Genomic DNA, 22,753 nt, shown 5'->3' on the forward strand with positions numbered 1-22,753 from the left:
TCTCACATGTGGGCGAGCCTTCAGGGCCCGGATTGGCCTCATCAGTCACCTCCAGACCCACAGCCACCAATCCCCCATTTGACTTTGAAGCCATGGTCATCTTCGACTACGAAGGACGAACAACAGCACAGACATAAATAAATAACATCCTTGTAAATTTTCTCTGTTCTCTTTCACTCTTCAAGGAAAAGCAGTTAAGCATTATCAGACAATGGGATAAGCACTCTGAACACATTGGGTTAGTGTCTTCAAGATGAGATTCAAAGTAAAAACCCCTCCACTGACTTAGTATTAATTCATGACAGTCAGATGTTGGATTGTTAAAATACTACACTGCACATCAAGTTGGAACAAGAGATTAAGGATTAGCTTTATTTGTCACATGTATATTGAAACATATAGTGAAATGTGACATTCATGTCAAATCAGTGAGGATTGTGCTGGGCAGGCTGCAAGTGTCGCCACACCTCCGGTATCAACGTAGCACGCCCACATCTTACTAACACCAACTCGTACATCTTTGAACTGTGGGAGGAGGCTGGAGCACCCAGAAGAAAGCGGAGGTCATGGAAAGAATGTACAAACTCCTCACAGGCAATCAAATGCTGATCTTACAGCTGCTACCATTAAGCAATGCCACTGTGCCACCACTATTTAACACAAGTAGAACTGAAGTCAAATTCTGCACCAATTAAAGTGAAAGATTTCCACCTGAAATATTAATTGAGGTGCTGACAAAGCAGCTGTCCTTCTCTGTTTTTCATTTTAGATTCCCAGCATCCAGAATTTATATTATAATCTCACCTTTGCTATCTCCCTTCTTCATAATTTAACATGCTTGTCACTTGACTTCAATTAGATAAAAGGCTCAACTTGTACAAAGGAATCTGAGAAATGTCAGGCATAAATAACTTTTGAAAGTGTCACAACTTCAAGGCTATTATAGAAAATAAAAGCTCATAGTGAAGGAGGTAATGTATCTGCTGGCTAAATAGGAAAGAGAAAGTGGGCAGCAGCGTACCTTTCTCTGATTAGCACAATGTAATGAATGGTGTGACACAGGGATCAATATTGGCACCCCTACATTTTGGCCACACATTTTAATTCCACATCCCATTCTGATATGTCTATCCACAGCCTCCTCTACTGTAAAGATGAAAGCCACACTCAGGTGGGAGGAATAACACCTTATATTCCGTCTGGGTAGCCTCCAACCTGATGGCATGAACGTCGACTTCTCTAACTTCCACTAATGCCCCACCTCCCCCTCATACTCTATCTTGTATTTATTTATATACACACATTCTTTCTCTCTCTCTCCTTTTTCTCCCTCTGTCCCTCTGACTATACCCCTTGTCCATCCTCTGGGTTTTCCCCCCCTCCCCCTTTTCCTTCTCTCTCAGCCTCCTGTCCAATGATCCTCTCGTATCCCTTTTGCCAATCACCTGTCCAGCTTTTGGCTCCATCCCTCCCCCTCCTGTCTTCTCCTATCATTTTGGATCTCCCCCTCCCCCTCCCTCTTTCAAATCTCTTACTAGCTCTTCCTTCAGTTAGTTCTGACAAAGGGTCTTGGCCCGAAACGTCGACTGTACCTCTTCCTACAGATGCTGCCTGGCCTGCTGTGTTCACCAGCAACTTTGATGATACCTAAGTGGTGATATTTTACAGAGCACTGAGACACAGAGACACCTGCCTGCCCTTATCCATTGATGTACAAATGGCTGAAAGCAGTCAAAATAAGGAAATGGAAATCCCATCGATGACTTAGTCAATCAGTATGATTAGTATCAGAATTGATCACTTATATGATTGACCATCACTAACTAAAAGAAAGTTTATGGCATTAATCCCCGCAATGAATGGGTTGTCTTGTATGAGTTTAGAAGAGCAAGAGTGGACTTGATAGAGACTTAGAGAAGTTAGAGGAGTCAGGATTGTCTTAAGAACATAGGCAAAATATTTCCTCTATTGTGAAACTATAGAACCAGGGGTCATTGTTTAAAAATTAAAGGTCAGCCATTTAAGGCAGAGATGAGGTAAAATATAAATGTCAGAGGTTCCTGAAGTTCTGAAACTCTCTTTGTCAAAGACTGGTGGAAACAGAGTCTTTGAGCAACACACACAAAATGCTAGAGGAACTCAGCAAGTCAGCGAGCATCTATGGAGAGGAATGAACATTTATCATTTTGAGCCAAGGCACTTTAGCAGGACTAGAGAGGAGGAGGGAAAGAGATAGAATAAGGAGGTGGGGGGTGGAGAAGGAGTACGGACTAGCAGCTGAGAGTGAGGGGGAAGGAGGGTGGATGGAGATGGCGGATGAGGTGATGGGTAAAGAGGTAAAGAGCTTAAAAAGGAATCTGATAGGAGAAGAGAGAGGACCATAGTAGGAAGGGAAGGAGGTGGGGCACCAGAGGGAGGTGTTGGCAGGTGAGGAGAAGAGAAAGTGTAAGAAGAGAGACAGAATAGCGAATGGAAAAACAAAGAGAAGGAGGAGAAGGAGGAGTTGGGAAAAATTAACAGAATTAGAGAAATTGATGTTCATGCCATCAGAGTCTTTGATTAAGATCGAGGTAGGCTGATACTTGATAGATGGGGAATGAATGAATATTGTAGGAAGAATGTACTGTACATGCAGAGTTGAGGTTATAATCAGCTCATTTACTTCATTGGAAGTGAGAGTGCTGGATGGCATACTCTCACTTCTTATTTGTATACATATAGTGATGTTTACTTCATGTTGGTCGTGTGTTGTGCATTAGACCATTCTCTGACTGGGGAATCTGGAAGGAAATGCAGGAAGAAATATTCAACCAAATAAGATCCATTTTGTTCCAATCCCTGTATAAAATGCACCAAAAATGAACTGTCACTTATGAGTAGAAGACTGTGCAATGATGTGATGCACAGGAGAAGGTCAGCGACACTAATCTGATGGTTAAGATTGTTCCATCTCTTTCATTTTAATGGGATGAGCCAGCTCACTGCAGCTAGTGCACATGGACTGGAATCTCATCTACTTCACCTTCTGGTCGAAAGCCACGTTTGCCACACAGAATTTGTTCATTATTGTGCAATGTTACTTTGCACATAGTATCCTCTTAAAGTATCCAGGTCAAAGCTCATTTTCTACACAATTTTCCCCCAACATCCAGACATTTCCCCCAACATTTCACAGCTGCCATCAGGAAGGAGGCACAGGAGCTTCAGGACTCACACCACCAGGTTCAGAAACAGTTACTATCGCTCAACCATCAGGCTCTTGAACTTCACTTGGCCCATCACTGAAATGTTCCCACACCAATGGATTCGCTTTCAAGGATTCTTCATCTCATCTTCTTCATATTTATTGCTTGCTTGCTTGCTTGCTTGCTTGTTTGTTTGTTTGTTTGTTTGTTTGTTAGTTAATTATTTTCTTTTTGTATTTGCACAGTTTGTTGTCTTTGAATGCTGGTTGATTACTCAAGTTGGCGTGGTCTTTCATTGATTCTGTACGGTTACTATCCTATGGATTTATTGAGTATGCCCGCAAGAAAATAAATCTCAGGGTTATATATGGTGACATATATGTACTTTGAAATTTGAACTTTGAACAACAGCAATATTCAGGAACATGTAAAACACATGTCATAAATGCTCTTTCTGTTAAATCTTGTTCTTCTTGTCCTTTCCTACTACTCCATGAGTCTTCACATCACAGCATCTTCAACAGGATCCTACCAGCAAACACATCTTTACCGCTCCCCGCACTCTCCATATTCTGTCTGGGTAGCCTCCAATCTGAAGGCATGGATATCGATTTCTCTAACTTCCAGTAATTTCTCTCCCGCCTCCTCCTCCTCTCGTTTTCCATTACTACCATCTCTTTTTCCATTCTGGTTACCCTCTCACCCTATCTCTTCTAACCAGCCCAACATCTATCTCTGGATCTCCACTTCCTTCCCTCTCTCCCATGGTCCACCATCTTCTTCTCACAGATTCCTTCTTCTATAGCCCTTTACCTCTTTCACCTATCACCCCCAGCTTTCTGCTTCATTCACTCTCACCTCCCTACCCATCTCTCCCCTCACCTGCTGTCATCTATCATTTGCGTGCTTGTACTTCTCACCCTCCCCGACCTTATTATTCTGACTTCTTTCCCCCTTCCTTTACAGTCGCAATGAAGGGCTCAGCCAAAAGCGTTGATTGTTTTTCCCTCCACAGATGCTGCCTGACCTTCTGTGATCCTCCAGCATTTTGTGTGCGTTGCTCTGGTTTTCCAGAAGCAGCAGAACCTTTTGTGCTTATGATTATGAAAAATGTCTTTTGTCTTCCTCCTTCCTTCTAGATGTTTAGCACATTAATAATATTCTGGCAGCTTTTGTGACCAATACTTCCATCTAATAATGAGTAAATGTGTCTGAGGTACAGACACTTTATCCACATTGAGGTCACATGGAAGAAACTTGAAGAAGAGTTTATGAAAAGTGCACTCAGTATAACCTGAGGCACATCATTCAGTGAGATGTGTGGACTAAAACTGGTCAATGGAGAGGGCAGCAGGAGGATATATAATTCTTTCTAAAAGTTACTCGATTTATGAAACAATTAACTGCTGTGTTTTAATATTAAAATCTACTAACAACCAAGAAAATTCAGAAACAGTGGTCCTAATCATGTGGTGGAATAGCAACTCGCGGATACCTCCTCTTATTTACCCCTCGATCATGACCCCACTAAGGAGCACCAGGCCATTGTCTCCCACACCATCACCAACTTTATCCGCTCAGGGGATCTCCCATCCACTGCTACCAACCTTATAGTTCCCACACCTCGCACTTCCCATTTCTACCTCCTACCCAAGATCCAAGAACCAGCTTGTCCTGGCCGACCTATTGTCTCAGCTTGCTCCTGCCCCACTGAACTCGCTTCTGCATTCCTCAACATGGTTTTATCCCTCCTTGTTCAATCCCTTCCTACCTATGTTCGTGACACTTCTTATGCTCTTAAACTTTTCGATGATTTTAAGTTCCCTGGCCCCCACCGCTTTATTTTCACCATGGACGTCCAGTCCCTATATACTTCCATCCCCCATCAGGAAGGTCTCAATGCTCTCTGCTTCCTTTTGGATTCCAGACCTAATCAGTTCCCCTCTACCACCACTCTGCTCCATCTAGCGGAATTAGTCCTTATTCTTAATAATTTCTCCTTTGGCTCCTCTCACTTCCTCCAAACTAAAGGTGTAGCTATGGGCACCCGTATGGGTCCTAGCTATGCCTGTCTTTTTGTTGGCTTTGTGGAACAATCTATGTTCTGTACCTATTCTGGTATCTGTCCCCCACTTTTCCTTCGCTACATCGACGACTGCATTGGCGCTGCTTCCTGCACGTATGCTGAGCTCGTTGACTTTATTAACTTTGCCTCCAACTTTCACCCTGCCCTCAAGTTTACCTGGTCCATTTCCTACACCTACCTTCCCTTTCTAGATCTTTCTGTCTCTATCTCTGGAGACAGCTTATCCACTGATGTCTACTATAAGCCTACTGACTCTCACAGCTATCTGGACTATTCCTCTTCTCACCCTGTCTCTTGCAAAAATGCCATCCCCTTCTCGCAATTCCTCCGTCTCCACTGCATCTGCTCTCAGGATGAGGCTTTTCATTCCAGGACGAGGGAGATGTCCTCCTTTTTTAAAGAAAGGGGCTTCCCTTCTTCCACCATCAACTCGGCTCTCAAACGCATCTCCGCCATTTCATGCACATCTGCTCTCACTCCATCCTCCCGCCACCCCACTAGGAATAGGGTTCCCCTGGTCCTCACCTACCACCCCACCAGCCTCCAGGTCCAACATATTATTCTCCGTAACTTCTGCCACTTCCAATGAGATCCCACCACTAAGCACATCTTTCCCTCCCCCGCCCCCGCTTTCCACAGGGATCGCTCCCTTCACGACTCCCTTGTCCATTCGTTCCCCCCATCCCTCCCCACTGATCTCCCTCCTGGCACTTATCCTTGTAAGCGGAACAAGTGCTACACATGATCTTACACTTCCTCCCTTACCACCATTCAGGGCCCCAGACAGTCCTTCCAGGTGAGCCAACACTTCACCTGTGAGTCGGCTGGGGTGATATACTGCGTCCGGTGCTCCCGATGTGGCCTTCTATATATTGGTGAGACCTGACGCAGACTGGGAGACCGCTTTGCTGAACACCTACGCTCTGTCCGCCAGAGTAAGCAGGATCTCCCAGTGGCCACACATTTTAATTCCACATCCCATTCCCCTTCTGAAATGTCTATCCATGCCCTCCTCTACTGTAAAGATGAAGCCACACTCAGGTTGGAGGAACAACACTTTATATTCCGTCTGGGTAGCCTCCAACCTGATGGCATGAACATCGACTTCTCTAACTTCCGCTAATGTCCCACCTCCCCCCCGTACCTCATCCGTTATTTATTTTATACACACATTCTTTCTCTCACTCTCCGTTTTCTCTCTCTGTCCCTCTGACTATACCCCTTGCCCATCCTCTGGGTTCCCCCCTCCTCTTGTCTTTCTCCCTGGGCCTCCTGTCCCATGATCCTCTCATATCCCCTTTGCCAATCACCTGTCCAGCTCTTGGCTCCATCCCTCCCCCTCCTGTCTTCTCCTATCATTTTGGATCTCCTCCTCCCCCTCCCACTTTCAAATCTCTTACTAACTCTTCCTTCAGTTAGTCCTGACGAAGGTTCTCGGCCTGAAGCGTTGACTGTACCTCTTCCTAGAGATGCTGCCTGGCCTGCTGCGTTCACCAGCAACTTTGATGTGTGTTGCTTGAATTTCCAGCATCTGCTGAATTCCTGTTGTTAGCTTCTGTGATCAGTGAGTTTTATGGAGGAATAGGTTTCTGCACTTTTTGCAATATTGACTCCAGGTTTGCTTATCGTTTGCTAGCAGTCTCTCCTTTTAGAAGCCTGCCTGATAGTCAGGAGGGAACGCTGGAGAAGTTAGAACCTCAAGGAGCCTGCGGCCACTTGAGACATTGTGAGGAAATAAACCTGCATCTTTTGTAGTTGGGACCCATTGATCCCGGATGGGGTTCTCAATTATGGGTGAGGACACGGAAGTCATATTCAGGAATGCAGTCTCATCTCTGGAAAGTGGGGATGGGGTTGTCCACTACTGGAGGAATGATTGGTGGTGGAGGGGGAAGTTGGTTAGCTTGGCGGATCGGAAGCCAACTCTTGTCCCACCAGAACACCAAACATACATGCACACCTCATTCTTTCAGGCAGTTGGACTCAGCAGCCATCAACAGGAGCACTTTTTATTGTGCTTTAGGTTTAATATGAAATAATTTTGCACCAAATTAATGGACCATGAGTATCATCTGATTTTACAGTTGCTAGTTTCTCATTAATGATGACTGCACTGGAATTCTACACCACAAGTTATTACATGGCTGAAACTGCTCCGGAATAAGCAGAGAGCTCACTTGGTTAGCAAGCACTAAACGGCACATTTGAGTGTGAGTGTGTGTGTGTGTGTGTGTGTGTGTGTGCGCGCGCGCGCGCTAGCCTATCATTTGCACAGAATTACCAAGACAGAAGTTTCCTCAAGGTAGCATGCCCAAAGAATGCCGGATGAATTTCTGGAGCATCACCAGATGACCCAAGAATGGTCTTTATCAGAATGCACTTCCAAAATAAGATTAATCTTTCTCTATATAACTTGCAAAAAACAAAATACCGAATTTTGCCCTCCAGGTGCACAACATGGGAAGCCCTTCAAATTCCAAATTTGATTGGTCAGTGAGACAGCCATATGGCCAGGTAACTGGTTCCTGTTCTTTCTTTGATGCCATCATTTGCTCCTCCTCAGTGACCTTCAACTTACCTTGTGCCTTCGCTGGATGCTTGCTTACCTTTTGGAGAAGGGTTACTATCCCCATTTATCGTGCGTACAGTCCATCCGGACTAATGGCCGTGGAGGCCACGTCAGTGGGTATATTTAAAATGGAGGTTGATAGGCTCTTGATTAGTAAGGGTATCAAAGGTTATGGGGTGAAAGCAGGTGAAGTGAACTGAAAGGGAAAGTAAATCAGCCATGATATAACAGTGGAGCAGACTGGATGGGCTGAATGGTTTAATTCTGTTCTTATGTCTTATGGCCTTATGGTAACTTTCACCAGAATAAAGAAAGGATTTGAGTTTCTGGACCTTCTACTTTATGACTTCCTGTCAATGCAAGAATGAAATAAGCATCAAATATGTAAGATGATAGTCTCATAGCCCAGTCCTCGAACACTTATGAGCCAAAGTGTGCTGATGTATCATGCATCCAGGTTATGTGATGATGGATCAAAACTCAGGAAGATGTGAAGTGTGAGGCTCCAACTTAAGGGCAGAAGATACAAAATCCAGAAAACACAGACCACCAGGCTCAAGGACAGGTAAGCGAGGCAATAATATTAAATAGGACACCATAAGCTTTTTTTCCAGATATATAAAGAGTAAAAGAGAGACAAGAGTGGACATTGGACTGCTGGAATATAACACTGGAGAGGTAGTAATGGGGGATAAAGAAACAGGAGGTGAATTGAATAAGTACTTTGCATTAGTCTACCCTGAGGAAGACACCAGCAGCATGCTAGATATTTGAGAATATCAAGGGGCCAGAAGTGAGTGTGGATGCTATTTCTAAGGAGAAGGTAATTGGGAAATTGGAAGTTTGAAGGTAGATACTGTAAGTCAGCTGGACCAAATGGAATATTCCCTAGTGTTTTGAAAGAGGTAGCTGAAGAGTTTGTGGAGGCATTAGGAGTGATCTTTCAAGAATCACTAGATTCTGGAATGATTCCAGAGGAACTGGAAAACTACAAATTTCACTCCAGTCTTTAAGAATGGAAGGAGGCAAAAGACAGAAACTTTGGGCCAATTGAAGTCTTGACTTCAGTGATTAGCAAGATTTTAGAGTTTATTATTAAGGATGAAGTTTTGGGGTACTTGGAGGTGCACAATAAAATAGATCAAAGTCCGCATGGCTTTCTAAAGGAGAAATGTTAGAACATAGAATTTAGAACATAGAATATTACAGCACAGTACAGGCCCTTCGGCCCACAATGTTGTGCCGACCCTTAAACCCTACTTCTATATCACCTCCCACTTTAACTTCCTCCATATACCTGTCTAGTAGTCTCTTAAGTTTCACTAGTGTATCTGCCTCCACCACTGACTCAGGAAGTGCGTTCCACGCACCAACCACTCTCTGAGTAAAAAAACCTTCCTCTAATATCCCCCTTGAACTTCCCACCCCTTACCTTAAAGCCATGTCTCCTTGTATTGAGCAGTGGTGCCCTGGGGAAGAGGCGCTGGCTGTCCACTCTATCTATTCCTCTTAATATCTTGTATACCTCTATCATGCCTCCTCTCATCCTCCTTCTCTCCAAAGAGTAAAGCCCTAGCTCCCTTAATCTCTGACCATTAAGCATACTCTCTAAACCAGGCAGCATCCTGGTAAATCTCCTCTGTACCCTTTCCAACGCTTCCACATCCTTGCTATAGTGCGGTGACCAGAACTGGACACAGTACTCCAAGTGTGGCCTAACCAGAGTTTTATAGAGCTGCATCATTACATCGCGACTCTTAAACTCTATCTCTCGACTTATGAAAGCTAACACCCCATAAGCTTTCTTAACTACCCTATCTACCTGTGAGGCAACTTTCAGGGATCGGTGGACATGTAGCCCCTGATCCCTCTGCTCCTCCACACTACCAAGTCTCCTGTCATTTACTTTGTACTCTGTCTTGGAGTTTGTCCTTCCAAAGTGTACCACCTCACACTTCTCTGGGCTGAACTCCATCTGCCACTTCTCACCCCACTTCTGCATCCTATCGATGTCTCTCTGCAACCTTTGACAATCCTCTACATTATCCACAACACCACCAAGCTTTGTGTCATCTGCAAACATGCCAACCCACCCTTCTACCCCCACATCCAGGTCATTAATAAAAATCATGAAAAGTAGAGGTCCCAGAACCAATCCTTGTGGGACACCACAAGTCACAACCCTCCAATCTGAATGTACTCCCTCCACCATGACCCTCTGCTTTCTGCAGGCAAGCCAATTCTGAATCCACCTGGCCAAACTTCCCTGGATCTCATGCCTTCTAACTTTCTGAATAAGCCTATCATGTGGAACTTTGTCAAATGCCTTACTAAAATCCATGTAGATCACATCCACTGCACTACCCTCATCTATATGCCTAGTCACCTCCTCAAAGAACTCTGTTAGGCTTGTTAGACACGATCTGCCCTTCACAAAGCCATGCTGACCGTCCCTGATCAGACTATGATTCTCTAAATGCCCATAGATCCTATCTCTAAGAATCTTTTCCAACAGCTTTCCCACCACAGACATAAGGCTCACTGGTCTATAATTACCCAGACTATCCCTTCTACCTTTTTGAACAAGAGGACACATTCGCCTCCCTCCAGTCCTCTGGTACCATTTCCGTGGACAACGAGGACATAAAGATCCTAGCCAGAGGCTCAGAAATCTCTTCCCTCACCTCGTGGAGCAGCCTGGGAAATATTCTGTCAGGCTCTGGGAACTTATCTGTCCTAATGTATTTTAACGACTCCAACACCTCCTCTCCCTCAATATCAACATGCTCCAGAACATCAACCTCACTCATATTGTCCTCACCATCATCAAGTTCCCTCTCATTGGTGAATACCGAAGAGAAGTATTCATTGAGGACCTCGCTCACTTCCACAGCCTCCAGGCACATCTTCCCACCTTTATCTCTAATCGGTCCTACCTTCAATCCTGTCTTCCTTTTGTTCTTCACATAATTGAAGAATGCCTTGAGGTTTTCCTTTACTCTACTCGCCAAGGCCTTCTCATGCCCCCTTCTTGCTCTCCTCAGCCCCTTCTTAAGTTCCTTTCTTGCTACCCTATATTCCTCAATAGACCCATCTGATCCTTGCTTCCTAAACCTCATGTATGCTGCCTTCTTCCACCTGTCTAGATTTTCCACCTCACTTGTCACCCATGGTTCCTTCACCCAACCATTCTTTATCTTCCTCACCGGGAAAGATTTATCCCTTACATCCTGCAAGTGATCCCTAAACAGTGACCACATGGCCATAGTACATTTTCCTGCAAGAACATCATCCCAATTCATACCTGCAAGTTCTAGACTTATAACCTCATAATTTGCCCTTCCCCAATTAAAAATTTTCCTGTCCTCTCTGATTCTATCCTTTTCCATGATAATGCTAAAGGCCAGGGAGCGGTGGTCACTGTCCCCCAAATGCTCACCCACTGAGAGATCTGTGACCTGACCCGGTTCATTACCTAACACTAGATCTGGTATGGCATTCCCCCTAGTTGGCCTGTCAACATACTGTGACAACTTCCCTTTCCTCAAAGCCTCTCTATATGTTAGATCTTGCTTTACTCCATGCACTATACTTGCAGTTCTCTCATGACCTTTATCCTCCTCTACCCCACTATATGCTCTGACACTCTGGTTCCCCTTCCCCTGCAAATCTAGTTTAAATCTTGCCTGATAAATTTATTGATATTCTTTCAGGAAGTAACAGGCAGCACAGACAAAGATGAATCAGTGGATGTTGTTTACCTGGATTTTCAGAAGGCTTTTGACAAGGTGCCATAAATGGCACATTACAGTAAAGATAATAATGTGGACAGAAGTTTGGCTAACTGAGATAAGGCAAAAAGTAGGAATAAAGGAGGCCTGTTCTGATTGTCCACCGGTGAGTATTAATGTTCCACTGTGGTTGATGCTAGATCCTCTAGTTTTCATGTTATGACCTAATGACCTGATTGATGGAATTAATGGCATGGTGGCCAAGTTTTAGGATGCTACAAAGATCAGTGGAGGACAGGTAGTGCTGAGGAAATAGTGAGTCTGCAGAAGGACTTGGATAAATTAGGAGAACTGGCAAAGAAGTGGAAGATGGAATAGTGTAGGGAAGTGTATGTCATGCACTTTGGTACAAGGAATAAAGGCAGAGACAATTTTCTAATGGGGAGAGAATTCAGAAATCAAAGGTGAAAAGGGACTTCAGAGTCCTAGTACAGGATGCACTCAAGATTAACTTACAACTTGATTCATTAATAGGGAAGACAAATACTGAATATATTTATTCCACGTTATTGCATGCACCATTGCTTTTTTAATTAAAAAATTGACAATGCTTAACAATAAAGTTAAAATGTTTCTAACTTGTATGATGGCTGCAAGAATTTCTTGGCATTTAAGTACAAGCTCCTACTTTAAGGTGCTTGTTAAATATTTAACAAGACAAGCAATTTCCTAATCTATTACCTCAGTGAGCAAAATTAATTAAGTTTGATTTAAGCCTAAAATGAAGATAATTGTGCCTGACCCCTGAAAATCACTTTAATGTCTGAGGTCAAAGAAAAGTAATCATGTTCTTTTTTCTAGTAAGATATGAATCTTACACTTTTCTCTGCCATTTTAAATGAGATAAACTATCTTATATTGTTAATTTATTTGTGGTAATATTACTTAAGTGTTGTGTGTGAATTATAGGTACTGTGTTGTGCACCTTGGTCTAGAGGAATGTTGTTTCATTTGGCAGAATACATATGTACGACTGAATGACAATAATGTGTACGATTGAACTATCAGAGCTGGAACTAATTGGACTTCAAACTCTGTGTGGAATTCTCAAAGATGGATTTGTTTAGACTAACATCTGAAAACATAAAGCCAGGGCCAATTAATTTAGGTTTAATATATTAGTAATATTTACAGCGGGTTCGGACTTTGAACCATTTGACTTTGTAAAGCAGAACATTCAGGAAGGAAAAGACTGAATAGTGAATGACATTAACGCTCAGAAATGTATTTCATTGGACTATTTATCACCAAATTGGTGATAAACAGTAGCTGAAAAAAATAGTTTCCAGCCAGTGGTGCCTGTGCCTACTGTTACAACTGGCCAACAGCAGATGGCATTTTATTGGCTCTTCACTCAGCACTGGAATATCTGGACAGTTAAGATGTATGCATCAGGATGCTCTTCATTGACTACAGCTCTGTATTAAACTCCAAGACCCAGGTCTTGATACTTCCTTGTGCAAGTGTATCCTTGATTTCCTTGCTTGAGGACTCCAGACAATTAGGAATGGCAACAACATCTCCTCTACTATCACCATCAGCAGAGGTGCATCGTGAGGCTGTGCGCTTAGCCCCCCCTGCTCTATTGCTTTACACTTATGACTCTGAGGCTAAATTCAGCACCCACACTATATTCAAGTTTGCTGACAACACCAGTGCTGTTTGCCAAATCAAAGGTGGTGACAAATCAGCAACAGGAGGGAGATTGAAAATCTGGCTGAATGGTACCACAACAAAAACCTCTCATTCAAGGTCAGAAAACCAAAGGGCTGATTATTAACTTTAGGAGGAGGAAACCGGAGGCCCATGAGCCAGTCCTCATCAGGGGATCAGAAGTGGAGAGGATCAGTAACTTAAAATTCCTTGGTGTGGTCACTTCAGAAGATATGTTCTCGGTCCAGCACGGAAAGGAGGCATGGTAGTATCTCAACTCTCTTAGAAATTTGCGGAGATTCAGCATGCCATCTAAACCTTTGACAAACTTCTATAGATGTGAGGTGGAGAGTATATTGACTGGTTGGATCACGGCTGGGTATGGAAACACAAACACCCATGAATGGAAAAGTCAGAAAAAAGTATTGGATATTTCTGTTCTGATTTTTTTCATTATCATGAGGAAGCTGCCAAAAAAAAATAGCTAATTGAACTCAATTATTGCTGTGTCAGTGATGGTCTAGATTGGGTCTTCACTGATTCCTATCCCTCAACCTTATTTATCTGCCTTAGTTTCGCATTTTTGATAACCACGTGAATCAATATCAGTCTTAAAATCTTGTTTTAACCTGGCATCCACCATTTCTTGGGGCAACGCCAGAGTTCTATTACTAACTCCCCAAAGAACAGTTTCCTGTTTTTGGTCCTGAATAGCTGGCTCTAGTTGATAGAAAATGTCCCATGATCACTGCTACTCTATCAGAGAATTCATTATCTATTTTATCCAAATTTTAAATTTATTTTCTTTTACTTAGAGATACAGAACCATAGCAGGAAGGCCTAGATGGAGTGGATGTGGAGGGGATGTTTCCTATAGTGGGTAAGTCTAGGACCAAAGGGCACAGCCTCAGAATAGAAGGACGTCCCTTTAGAAAGATGAGGAGGACTTTCTTTAGCCAGATGCTGGTGAATAAGTACAATTCATTGGCACAGCCCACTGTAGAGGCCAAGTCACTGGCTATATTTAAAGCAGAGGTTGATAAGATCTTGATTAGTAAATGCATCAAAGATTATGGGGAAAAGGCAGGAGAATGGGATTGAGAGGGATAATAAATCAGCCATGATGAAATAGCGGAACAGACTAGATGGGCTGAATTGCCTAATGTCTTCTGATAGCTGCATCTTCTTCTAACACCACGTTTTGAAGATGTCCTCGATGTTCGGAGGGTTTTGATGGAGTTGGCTGAGATTACAACCCTCTGCAGTCTTTTTCAATCCTGCACATTGGAGCCTCCATACCACAAGGTGATGACAGTTGAGGTTCAATTGTTGCAGAGTTATTCCAAGAACTATTTTCCTGAATTATTATCTCCAGTCTGTTTGGTTTCGAAGTATTTCCACTCACCTCATTGATCATATTCCATACTTGCACCTAGACATCACCACACTTATAGTCATGATCCTTTGGACCCAATGGCACGATTCTGAATATATTTGGACGATGGTTATTCATAAACTACTTGGTCTAAGTGTTTCCTGTAGTTGCTGAAGCATCAGGGATGTACTTGTACAGGTCATGGGAGTTATTAAACAATCCTCTACAATATTTACCAATGGCATAGAAGGATGTCAGTTCAGTCAACTGCATCCCTGCAGGTTCGTGAAGCCACCTTAATCCCATTAGTTTTTTCTGTTCCTTATTTTCCCCGCATTCTAATCAATTTCCACCAATTCTACCACTCACATGGAATTAGGAAACTCATTTCAGAAGTTCCATCATCTAAAGTAATAATTGCATATTCAAAGCAATACACACAAAATGCTGGAGGAATCCACAGGTTAGGTTGCATCTATGGAAATGAATAAACAGTCAATGTTTTGGGCCAAGACCCTTCTTTCATCCTGATATTGCCTGACCTGCTGAGTTCCTTCAGGATTTCCAGCACCTGCAGAATTTCAAATTCTTGATTGCTGAAGTTCTTTACTTGCCTAATGTGCGCGCGCGTGTGCGCACGCGCACACACACACACACACACACACACACACACGTGCTCACACACGTGCACAGAAAGAAAGGCTGGTATTAATGTAATGCTTTATGCTATCCTGCTAGTCTTGTTCAATTTATATAATCAAAAGTAACTAAAACAGGGCATTAATTGAAGACTATTTTGTGCTGCAAGTGAAACTTTAACTTTAATATAGCCAATTCTGCTACTTATTTGTGAAAATGTGCAGCATTGAAGTGAGATTACACATACATACCACAGTTATTAATAACCTGACTTGCTACTCCACAGTAGAGCATGGTCTGTTAGCAGTCTCAGTATGCTTGCTTCTGAGAAAACCTCTCAGAATGAGGACAAAGCTTATGTTATATATTTGTGCATATGCACAGAAAACCACAGCAGCTTATTAGGTTTGACAACTGAGAATAAATTGTATCCAAAATTATGTTAACAATCCTTTTTAAATTTCAGCTTCATCTTCATATCACAAAATGAATCACATGCCAAGAATTGGCTCAACAAGGCAGATGTTAAGAATGTTATTTTTTAAAAAAATTAATTTTACAGTATATTTCTTATCAATAGATATGTATGATTTAGAAACTGAAGATTTATTGGAAAACAATAAGTATCATCGTATGGAATTCTAGACAAAGAACAGTGAAACTTATTGACACAGTGGGCCAAGATGATTTGAGAGAAGGGCCAAGAGTTTTTTGCGAACTCAGCATGTTTAAAACAATCCCACATATGTTTGTCAGGACCCTAAGGGATCAGAAGTATTTTGTGAGTTTTTTTTTTTACAAACACTGTTGTTACCATAATGGAATCATAGTCCCTTTAGTAGACTTTGCAGTGCTTTTCTTGGGACACTGGTGATTTCAGAGTGATACTAAAATACAAAAGGAAGTAATAATTGCAGTACATTAACATTGTAACTCTTTCCCCCAATGTTTTTTTTACCTTAACTTGTTTCTTCCTGGTCCCCTCATTATTTTCAGCTTCTTCATGCTCTTTGACACCTTGGGGAAGGTTGGTGTAGTTGGCTAGTCCGCTGAGAAGAGATGATACCATAGGACTGGTGTCCATTTCTTCCTGCAAAAACATTACACACAGAATACAAAGCAGTGAGAACTCTATGCATTTCAGACTGCTAGCCAGTAATTAGAGCTTTGTGTTTCTGCAGTTGATCTAAGCTGCACCAACTAATCAATATGCCCATTACAAAACTATTAGAATTTAAAGGCCACACTTACATATGTGTGAACTAACAACCTGAATGTAACAAATCGAATGACCCTAAATCTAATGCTATGAATAGCTGATCCAGAAAAGGTTATAAATACAAGAGATTCTACAAATGCTGGAAATCCAGAGCAACAGACACAAAATGCTGGAGGTACTCAACAAGTAAGGCAGCATCCATGGAGAGGATTACATTAGCATTAGCGGCAGACCAATCAATTTGCAGAGTGAGAGAGCTTCGCAAAGGTCAGGGAGAGGAGTTTAAAAAAGGAATGTTTTGTGGGGCTCCGCGCATTAGCGGTGGACCAATCGATTCACAATTCATTAGCAGTAGCAAATAAAAGTAAAGCAGGGTCAAAGCAGAGTGGCCATTGTGTGAACGGACCAGAGTAGGACTAGGAACTTGAGTAGCTCAAGAAGCTTCGGTGAGGAGGCACAGGTAAGTAGAGGGTAGGCTTTTGTAGTGGTTGAATAAAAAAATCACCAGGTTACAGCTAATTAAATAAAGTAGGAATGATGCAGGATCAGGATCAGGTGATATACTGTAGCTGTATGATGCGGGAGCTGGTGGACCCCATTGTGGTTCCTGGTGACCACATCTGCAGCAAGCGTTGGCTACTCAAGGCACTCAGGTTTGATGTTGATGACTTGGAATCTGAGCTTCAAACACTGTGGCAAATCAGGGAAGGTGAGAGTTATTGAGATTCTGTGTTTCAGGAGGTAGTCACACCCATTAGATTAGCTGCCTCAAATTTAGTCTGTGGTCAGTGACAAGAGGGTGTGACTGTGAGTGAGGCGGGTAGTGGGATCCAAGAGACAGTGCCCGAGGAGCCTCAATCCTTGAGCTTGTCCAACAGGTCTGAGATTCTTGCTCCCTGTGTGGATGAGAGTGGGGCTGTAGGAAGGATGAACAACCTAATTGTGGCACTGTAGTTCAGGGAGCCATTCAAGAGGGGGGAGAGAAGAGAAATGTAGTGGTAAATGGGGATAGTATAATCAGGGGAATTGACAGAGTTTTCTATCACAAAGGTAGAGTTTCCCAAAGGCTGTGTTGCCTGCCTGGTGCCTGGGTTCGGGAGATCTTATCTGAACTGCAGAGTATTTTGCAGTGGGAAGGGAAAGATCCAGTTGCCGTGGTCCACGTGGGTACCAATGACGTAGGGAGAATGAGGAATGAGGTTCAGCTGCGAGAATTTGAGCTGCTATGGACTAAATTAAAAAACAGAACCAAAAGAATAGTAATCTCTGGATTACTACTTGAGCAACGAACAAATTGGCGCAGGGTCAAGAAGATTAGAGCTAAATGCCTGGCTCAAGGATTGGTGTGGAAGGAAGTGGGTTTGAATTCATGGGAAATTGGCACCAGTATTTGGGAAGAATGGAGATATACTCATTGGATAAGCTCCATCTGAACTGTGATGGGACCTAGATCCTAACCAATTACATAACTAGGGCTGTGGATAGGGTTTTAAACTGAATACTGTGGTGTGGGTTCAATGGATTGGAGAAGTGTGGATAAAGTAAAAAAGAAAAATGTGGACAAAGATAAAGAAAAAACAAAAGATAAAAAAAGATAAAAATAAGAGTAAAGAAAAGTCAGGTGTAAAAGAGAACAAGATTACAAGCCTTTAAAAGCACAATGAGTGTAAAGGCACTTTATCTGAATGCCTGCAGTATTCAAAATAAGGTCAGTGAACTTGTGGCACAAATCAGTACTAAGGGATATGATTTCTTGGCCATTAGAGAGAAGTAATTGCAGGGTGAAGAGGACTGGGAATTAAATATCCAAGGATATCAGGCAATACGGAAGAATAGGCTGGAAGGTAAGGGAAACAACAGGAATTCTGCAGATGCTGGAAATTCAAGCAACACACATCAAAGTTGCTGGTGAACGCAGCAGGCCAGGCAGCATCTCTAGGAAGAGGTGCAGTCGACGTTTCAGGCCGACACCCTTCATCAGGACTAACTGAAGGAAGAGTGACTAAGGGATTTGAAAGTTGGAGGGGGAGGAGGAGATCCAAAATGATAGGAGAAGACAGGAGGGGGAGGGATGGAGCCAAGAGCTGGACAGGTGATTGGCAAAAGGGATACGAGAGGATCATGGACAGGAGGTCCAGGGAGAAGGAAAAGGGGGAGGGGGGAAAAACTCAGGGGATGGGCAAGGGGCATAGTCAGAGGGACAGAGGGAGAAAAAGGAGAGAGAGAGAAAAAATGTGTGTATAAAAATAAATAATGGATGGGGTACAAGGGGGAAGTGGGGCATTAGCGGAAGTTTGAGATGTCAATGTTAAAGTGAATGTAGGTCCCTTGGAGGACAAGAAGGGGAATTGATATTGGGTAATGAGGAAATGGCAGAGGCTTTGAATGAATATTTTGTGTTGTTCTTCATGGTGGAGGACACATCTATCGTGCCAAAGACAGACGTTATGGATGCGATGGGAAGTGAGGAGCTATCACTGAAGAGATAGTGCTGAGCAAACTTGTGGGCCTGAAGATAGATAAGTTCCCTGGTCCTGATGGAATGCATCCCGTGGTACTGAAAGAAATGATAGAAGTTATAGTCAAGGCTTTGGTGATATTTACCAAAATTCTCTGGACTCTGGGCAGGTCTTGGCAGACTGGAAGATAGCAAATGTCACACCACTGTTCAAAAATGGATGTAGGCAGAAGGCAGGTAATGATAGGCCAGTTAGTTTAACATCTGTAGTTGGGAAAATGCTTGAAGCTATCATTAAAGAAATGGAAAGAAATGGATCCATCCATCAGGCGGACACAGCATGGATTCAGCAAAGGCAGGTCCTGTTTGACAAACTTAACTGGAGTTCCTTGAGGATAAACAAGTACAGTGGATAGAGGGGAACAGATGGATGTTATTTACTTGGATTTCCAGAAGGCATTTGATAAGGTGCTACATAAAAGACTTATCCATAAGATAAGGATGCATAGAGTTGGGGGTGATGTAGAAGCATGGATAGAGAATTGGTTAACCAATAGAAAGCAGAGAGTTGGGATACATGGGAGTTTCTCTGGTTGGCCTTCATTGCTAGAGGGATTAAATTTACGAGCAGGGAGGCTATGCTGCAACTGTACAGGATACTGGTGAGGCTGCACCCGGAGCACTATGTGTAGTTCTGGTCTCCTTATTTGAGGAAGGATATACTGGCTTTGGAGGCGGTGCAGAGGAGGTTCACCAGGTTGATTCCAGAGGTGAGGGGGTTAATCTATGAGGAGTGATTGAGTTGTCAAGGACTGTACTCACTGGGATTCAGAGGGATGAGAGGAGATCATATAGAAACATATAAAATTATGAAAGGGATAGATAAGATAGAGGCAGGAAAGTTGTTTCCTCTGATCTGTGAGACTAGAACTCGGAGACATAGCCTTAAGATTCAGGGGAGTATTTAGGACAGAGATGGGAGGAACTGCTTTTCCCAGATGTGGTGAATCTGTGGAAGTAGTGGAGGCTAACTTAGTTAATATATTTAAGTCAGGTTGGATAGATTCTAGCATAGTAGTGAAATTAAGGTTTATGAAGTAAATGCAGGTAGGTGGAGATGAGTCGGTGTTAAGATCAGCCATGATCTTATTGAATGGTGGAGCAGGCTCGGTGGGCCAGGTGGTCTACTCCTGATCCTATTTCTTATGTTCTTAAGTAGTGGAAAACAAAGCAGGAAGATAAAGAGTCGATGTTTTAGACTGAGACCTTTAATCAACACTAGAAATGAAGTGGGAAGGTAAAGAGTTTGGAGAAGAAGAATTTCAGAGTTGTATACTTTGATAATAAATGAACCTTAGAAGAGCCAATGCTTCGGGCTGAGATCTTTCATCAGGACTGGGAAGGAAAGGGGAAGAATCCAGAAAATAAGCAGGTGGGATGGGAGGAAAGGAAGGAGTGCATGTGAAAGATGATAGCTGAAGCCAGGTGGGCGAGCAAGGGGAATGAAGAGAGAAGCTGAGACATGATAGATGGACAATGGAAAGGGCTGAAGAAGAGAAGGAATCTGATAGGAGAGGAGAGTCAACCATGTGAGAAAGAGATGAAGGAGGGGCACCAGAGAGAGGTGATAGGAAGTTTGATTTGCACAGGATCTCTTTGATACCATTAGAATTTTCCATCAATACATGAGATTACTCTGGAGCATAATACAATATATTAAAGACAACATAAATTAGATAGATAGATGGATACTTCATTGATCCTGGAGGAAATTACAGTGTCACAGTGGCATTACAAGTGCATAGATAAAAATATGAGAAGAGAAGTAGAAAGAATAAAAAATAAGTTACCAAAACAGTCTAACAAGAGGGGGTCATCACTTCCCCAGCTATAGATTGACTCATTGTAGAGCCTGATGGCCAAGGGTAAGAATGACCTCATACTGTACTCTTTGGAGCAGCGCAGTTGTCTTAGTCTATTACTAAAAGTGCTCCTCTGTTCAGCCAAGGTGGCATGCAGAGGGTGAGAAACATTGTCCAGAATTGCCAGGATTTTCTGTAGGGTCCTTTGTTCTACCACAGCCTCCAGTGTGTCCAGTCTGACACCTATAACAGAGCCAGCCTTTCTAATCAGTTTATTGAGCCTGTCGGGATCACCCGTGTTGATGCACACCACCACACAGACGATTGTACGGACGACAACAGACTGATAGAATGCGTGAAAGAGAGGCCTGCATTCTCCAAAAGACCTCAGTCACCTCAGGAAGTAAAGGCAACACTGGCCCTTCTTGTGCACAGCCTCCGTGTTAGAGTTCCACTCAAGTCTGCCAACCAAGTGCACTCCAGATACTTGTTAGTCCTCACCATCAACATTAACAGGGAGCAGTGCAGGTTTAGTCTTCCTAAAGTCCATCACCATCTCCTTTGCCTAACTGATGTTGAGCTGCAGATGACTCAGCTTGCACCATTTGACAAAGTCCTCCACCAGGGCCCAGTATTCATTCTCCTGTTCGCCCTTTACTCTCTCAACTATTGCTGAGTCATCAGAGAATTTCTGCAGACGGCATGTCTCATTGTTGTATCTAAAGTCCGAGGTATACAGGATAAACCGGAAGAAAGCCAATACAGTCCCCCATGGGGCCCCAGTGCTGCTTATAGCCATGTCTGACACAGCTCTGAAGCCGCACAAACTGTGGTCTGCCAGTCAGGTAGTCCATTATCCAGGATACAATGAAAGTGCCAATCTGCATTGAACGGAGCTTTTCCCCCAGCCATGACGGCTGTTCTTGAGAAATCTAAAAACATGATCCTCTCAGTGCTGCCCTGTTATCCAAATGGGAGTAGGCTCTGTTCAGTAGACAGTCAGTGAGACACAATGAGATCAATTCAATGACACACTCTAAGTGCTAGAGGATCTCGGCAAGTGACGAGCATCTATGGAGGAGAATAAACGGTCAACGTTACTGACTCAAACCCTTCATCAGGATTTCAGAATCAGAATCAGTTTCAATATCTCCGGCATATGTCGTGAAATTTGTTAACTTTGCGGCAGCAGTACAATGCAATACATTGAAATATAGAGGAAAAAACCTGTGAATTACAGTAAGTATATATATATATATAATAATTAAATGAGTAGTGCAAAAACAGAAATAAAAAAGTAGTGAGGTAGTGTTTACGGGTTCAATGAGCATTCAGAAACTGGATGGCAGAGGGGAAGAAGGTGTTCCTGAATCGCTTAGTGTGTGCCTTCAGGCTTCTGTACCTCCCTCCTGGTGGTAATAATGAGAAGAGGGCATGTCCTGGGTGCTGGGGGTCCTTAATGATGGACACTGCCTTTTTGAGGCACCGCTCCCTGAAGATGTCTTGGATAGTATGGAGGCTAATGCCCATGATGGAGTTAACTAATTTTCCAACCCTTTGCAGCTGACTTCAATCCTGTGCAGTAGCCCCTCCATACCAGATGGTAATGCAGCCAGTTAGAATGTTCTGCACAGTAAATCTGTAGAAATTTGCGAGTGTTTTAGGTGACATACCAAATCTCCTCAAACTCCTAATGATTTCAAGTAAGTTCTGCAAAACCCCACAAAGCAGTTTCAAATGCTAAGCAAGGTTAAGATTCCTCAAAAATATGTTAGAATCAGAATCTGGTTTATCACTGACATGAGTCTTAAGATTTGTTTTGCAGCAGCATTTCAGCGGAAACCATAACATTACCAAAAGTTGCAAAAATAAATAAATAAATAGTGCAAAAGTCGAATAATGAGTTCCTGGACTAT

At 42.9% G+C, this 22,753-nt stretch overlaps 1 protein-coding gene across 1 annotated transcript in view; it reads right to left on the reverse strand.

Moving 5' to 3' along the window:
* The window catches only part of LOC140210509 (solute carrier family 12 member 5-like), a 347,453-nt gene that overhangs the window by 317,954 nt on the left and 6,746 nt on the right, over positions 1-22,753 (reverse strand). The window contains exon 3 of the mRNA XM_072279513.1: positions 16,257-16,388. Within this exon, the coding sequence (XP_072135614.1) occupies positions 16,257-16,388 (132 nt within the window). The remainder of the gene's footprint in view (positions 1-16,256; positions 16,389-22,753) is intronic.

The sequence above is a fragment of the Mobula birostris genome, chromosome 2 (assembly GCF_030028105.1).
Source record: "Mobula birostris isolate sMobBir1 chromosome 2, sMobBir1.hap1, whole genome shotgun sequence".
NCBI lineage: Eukaryota > Metazoa > Chordata > Chondrichthyes > Myliobatiformes > Myliobatidae > Mobula > Mobula birostris.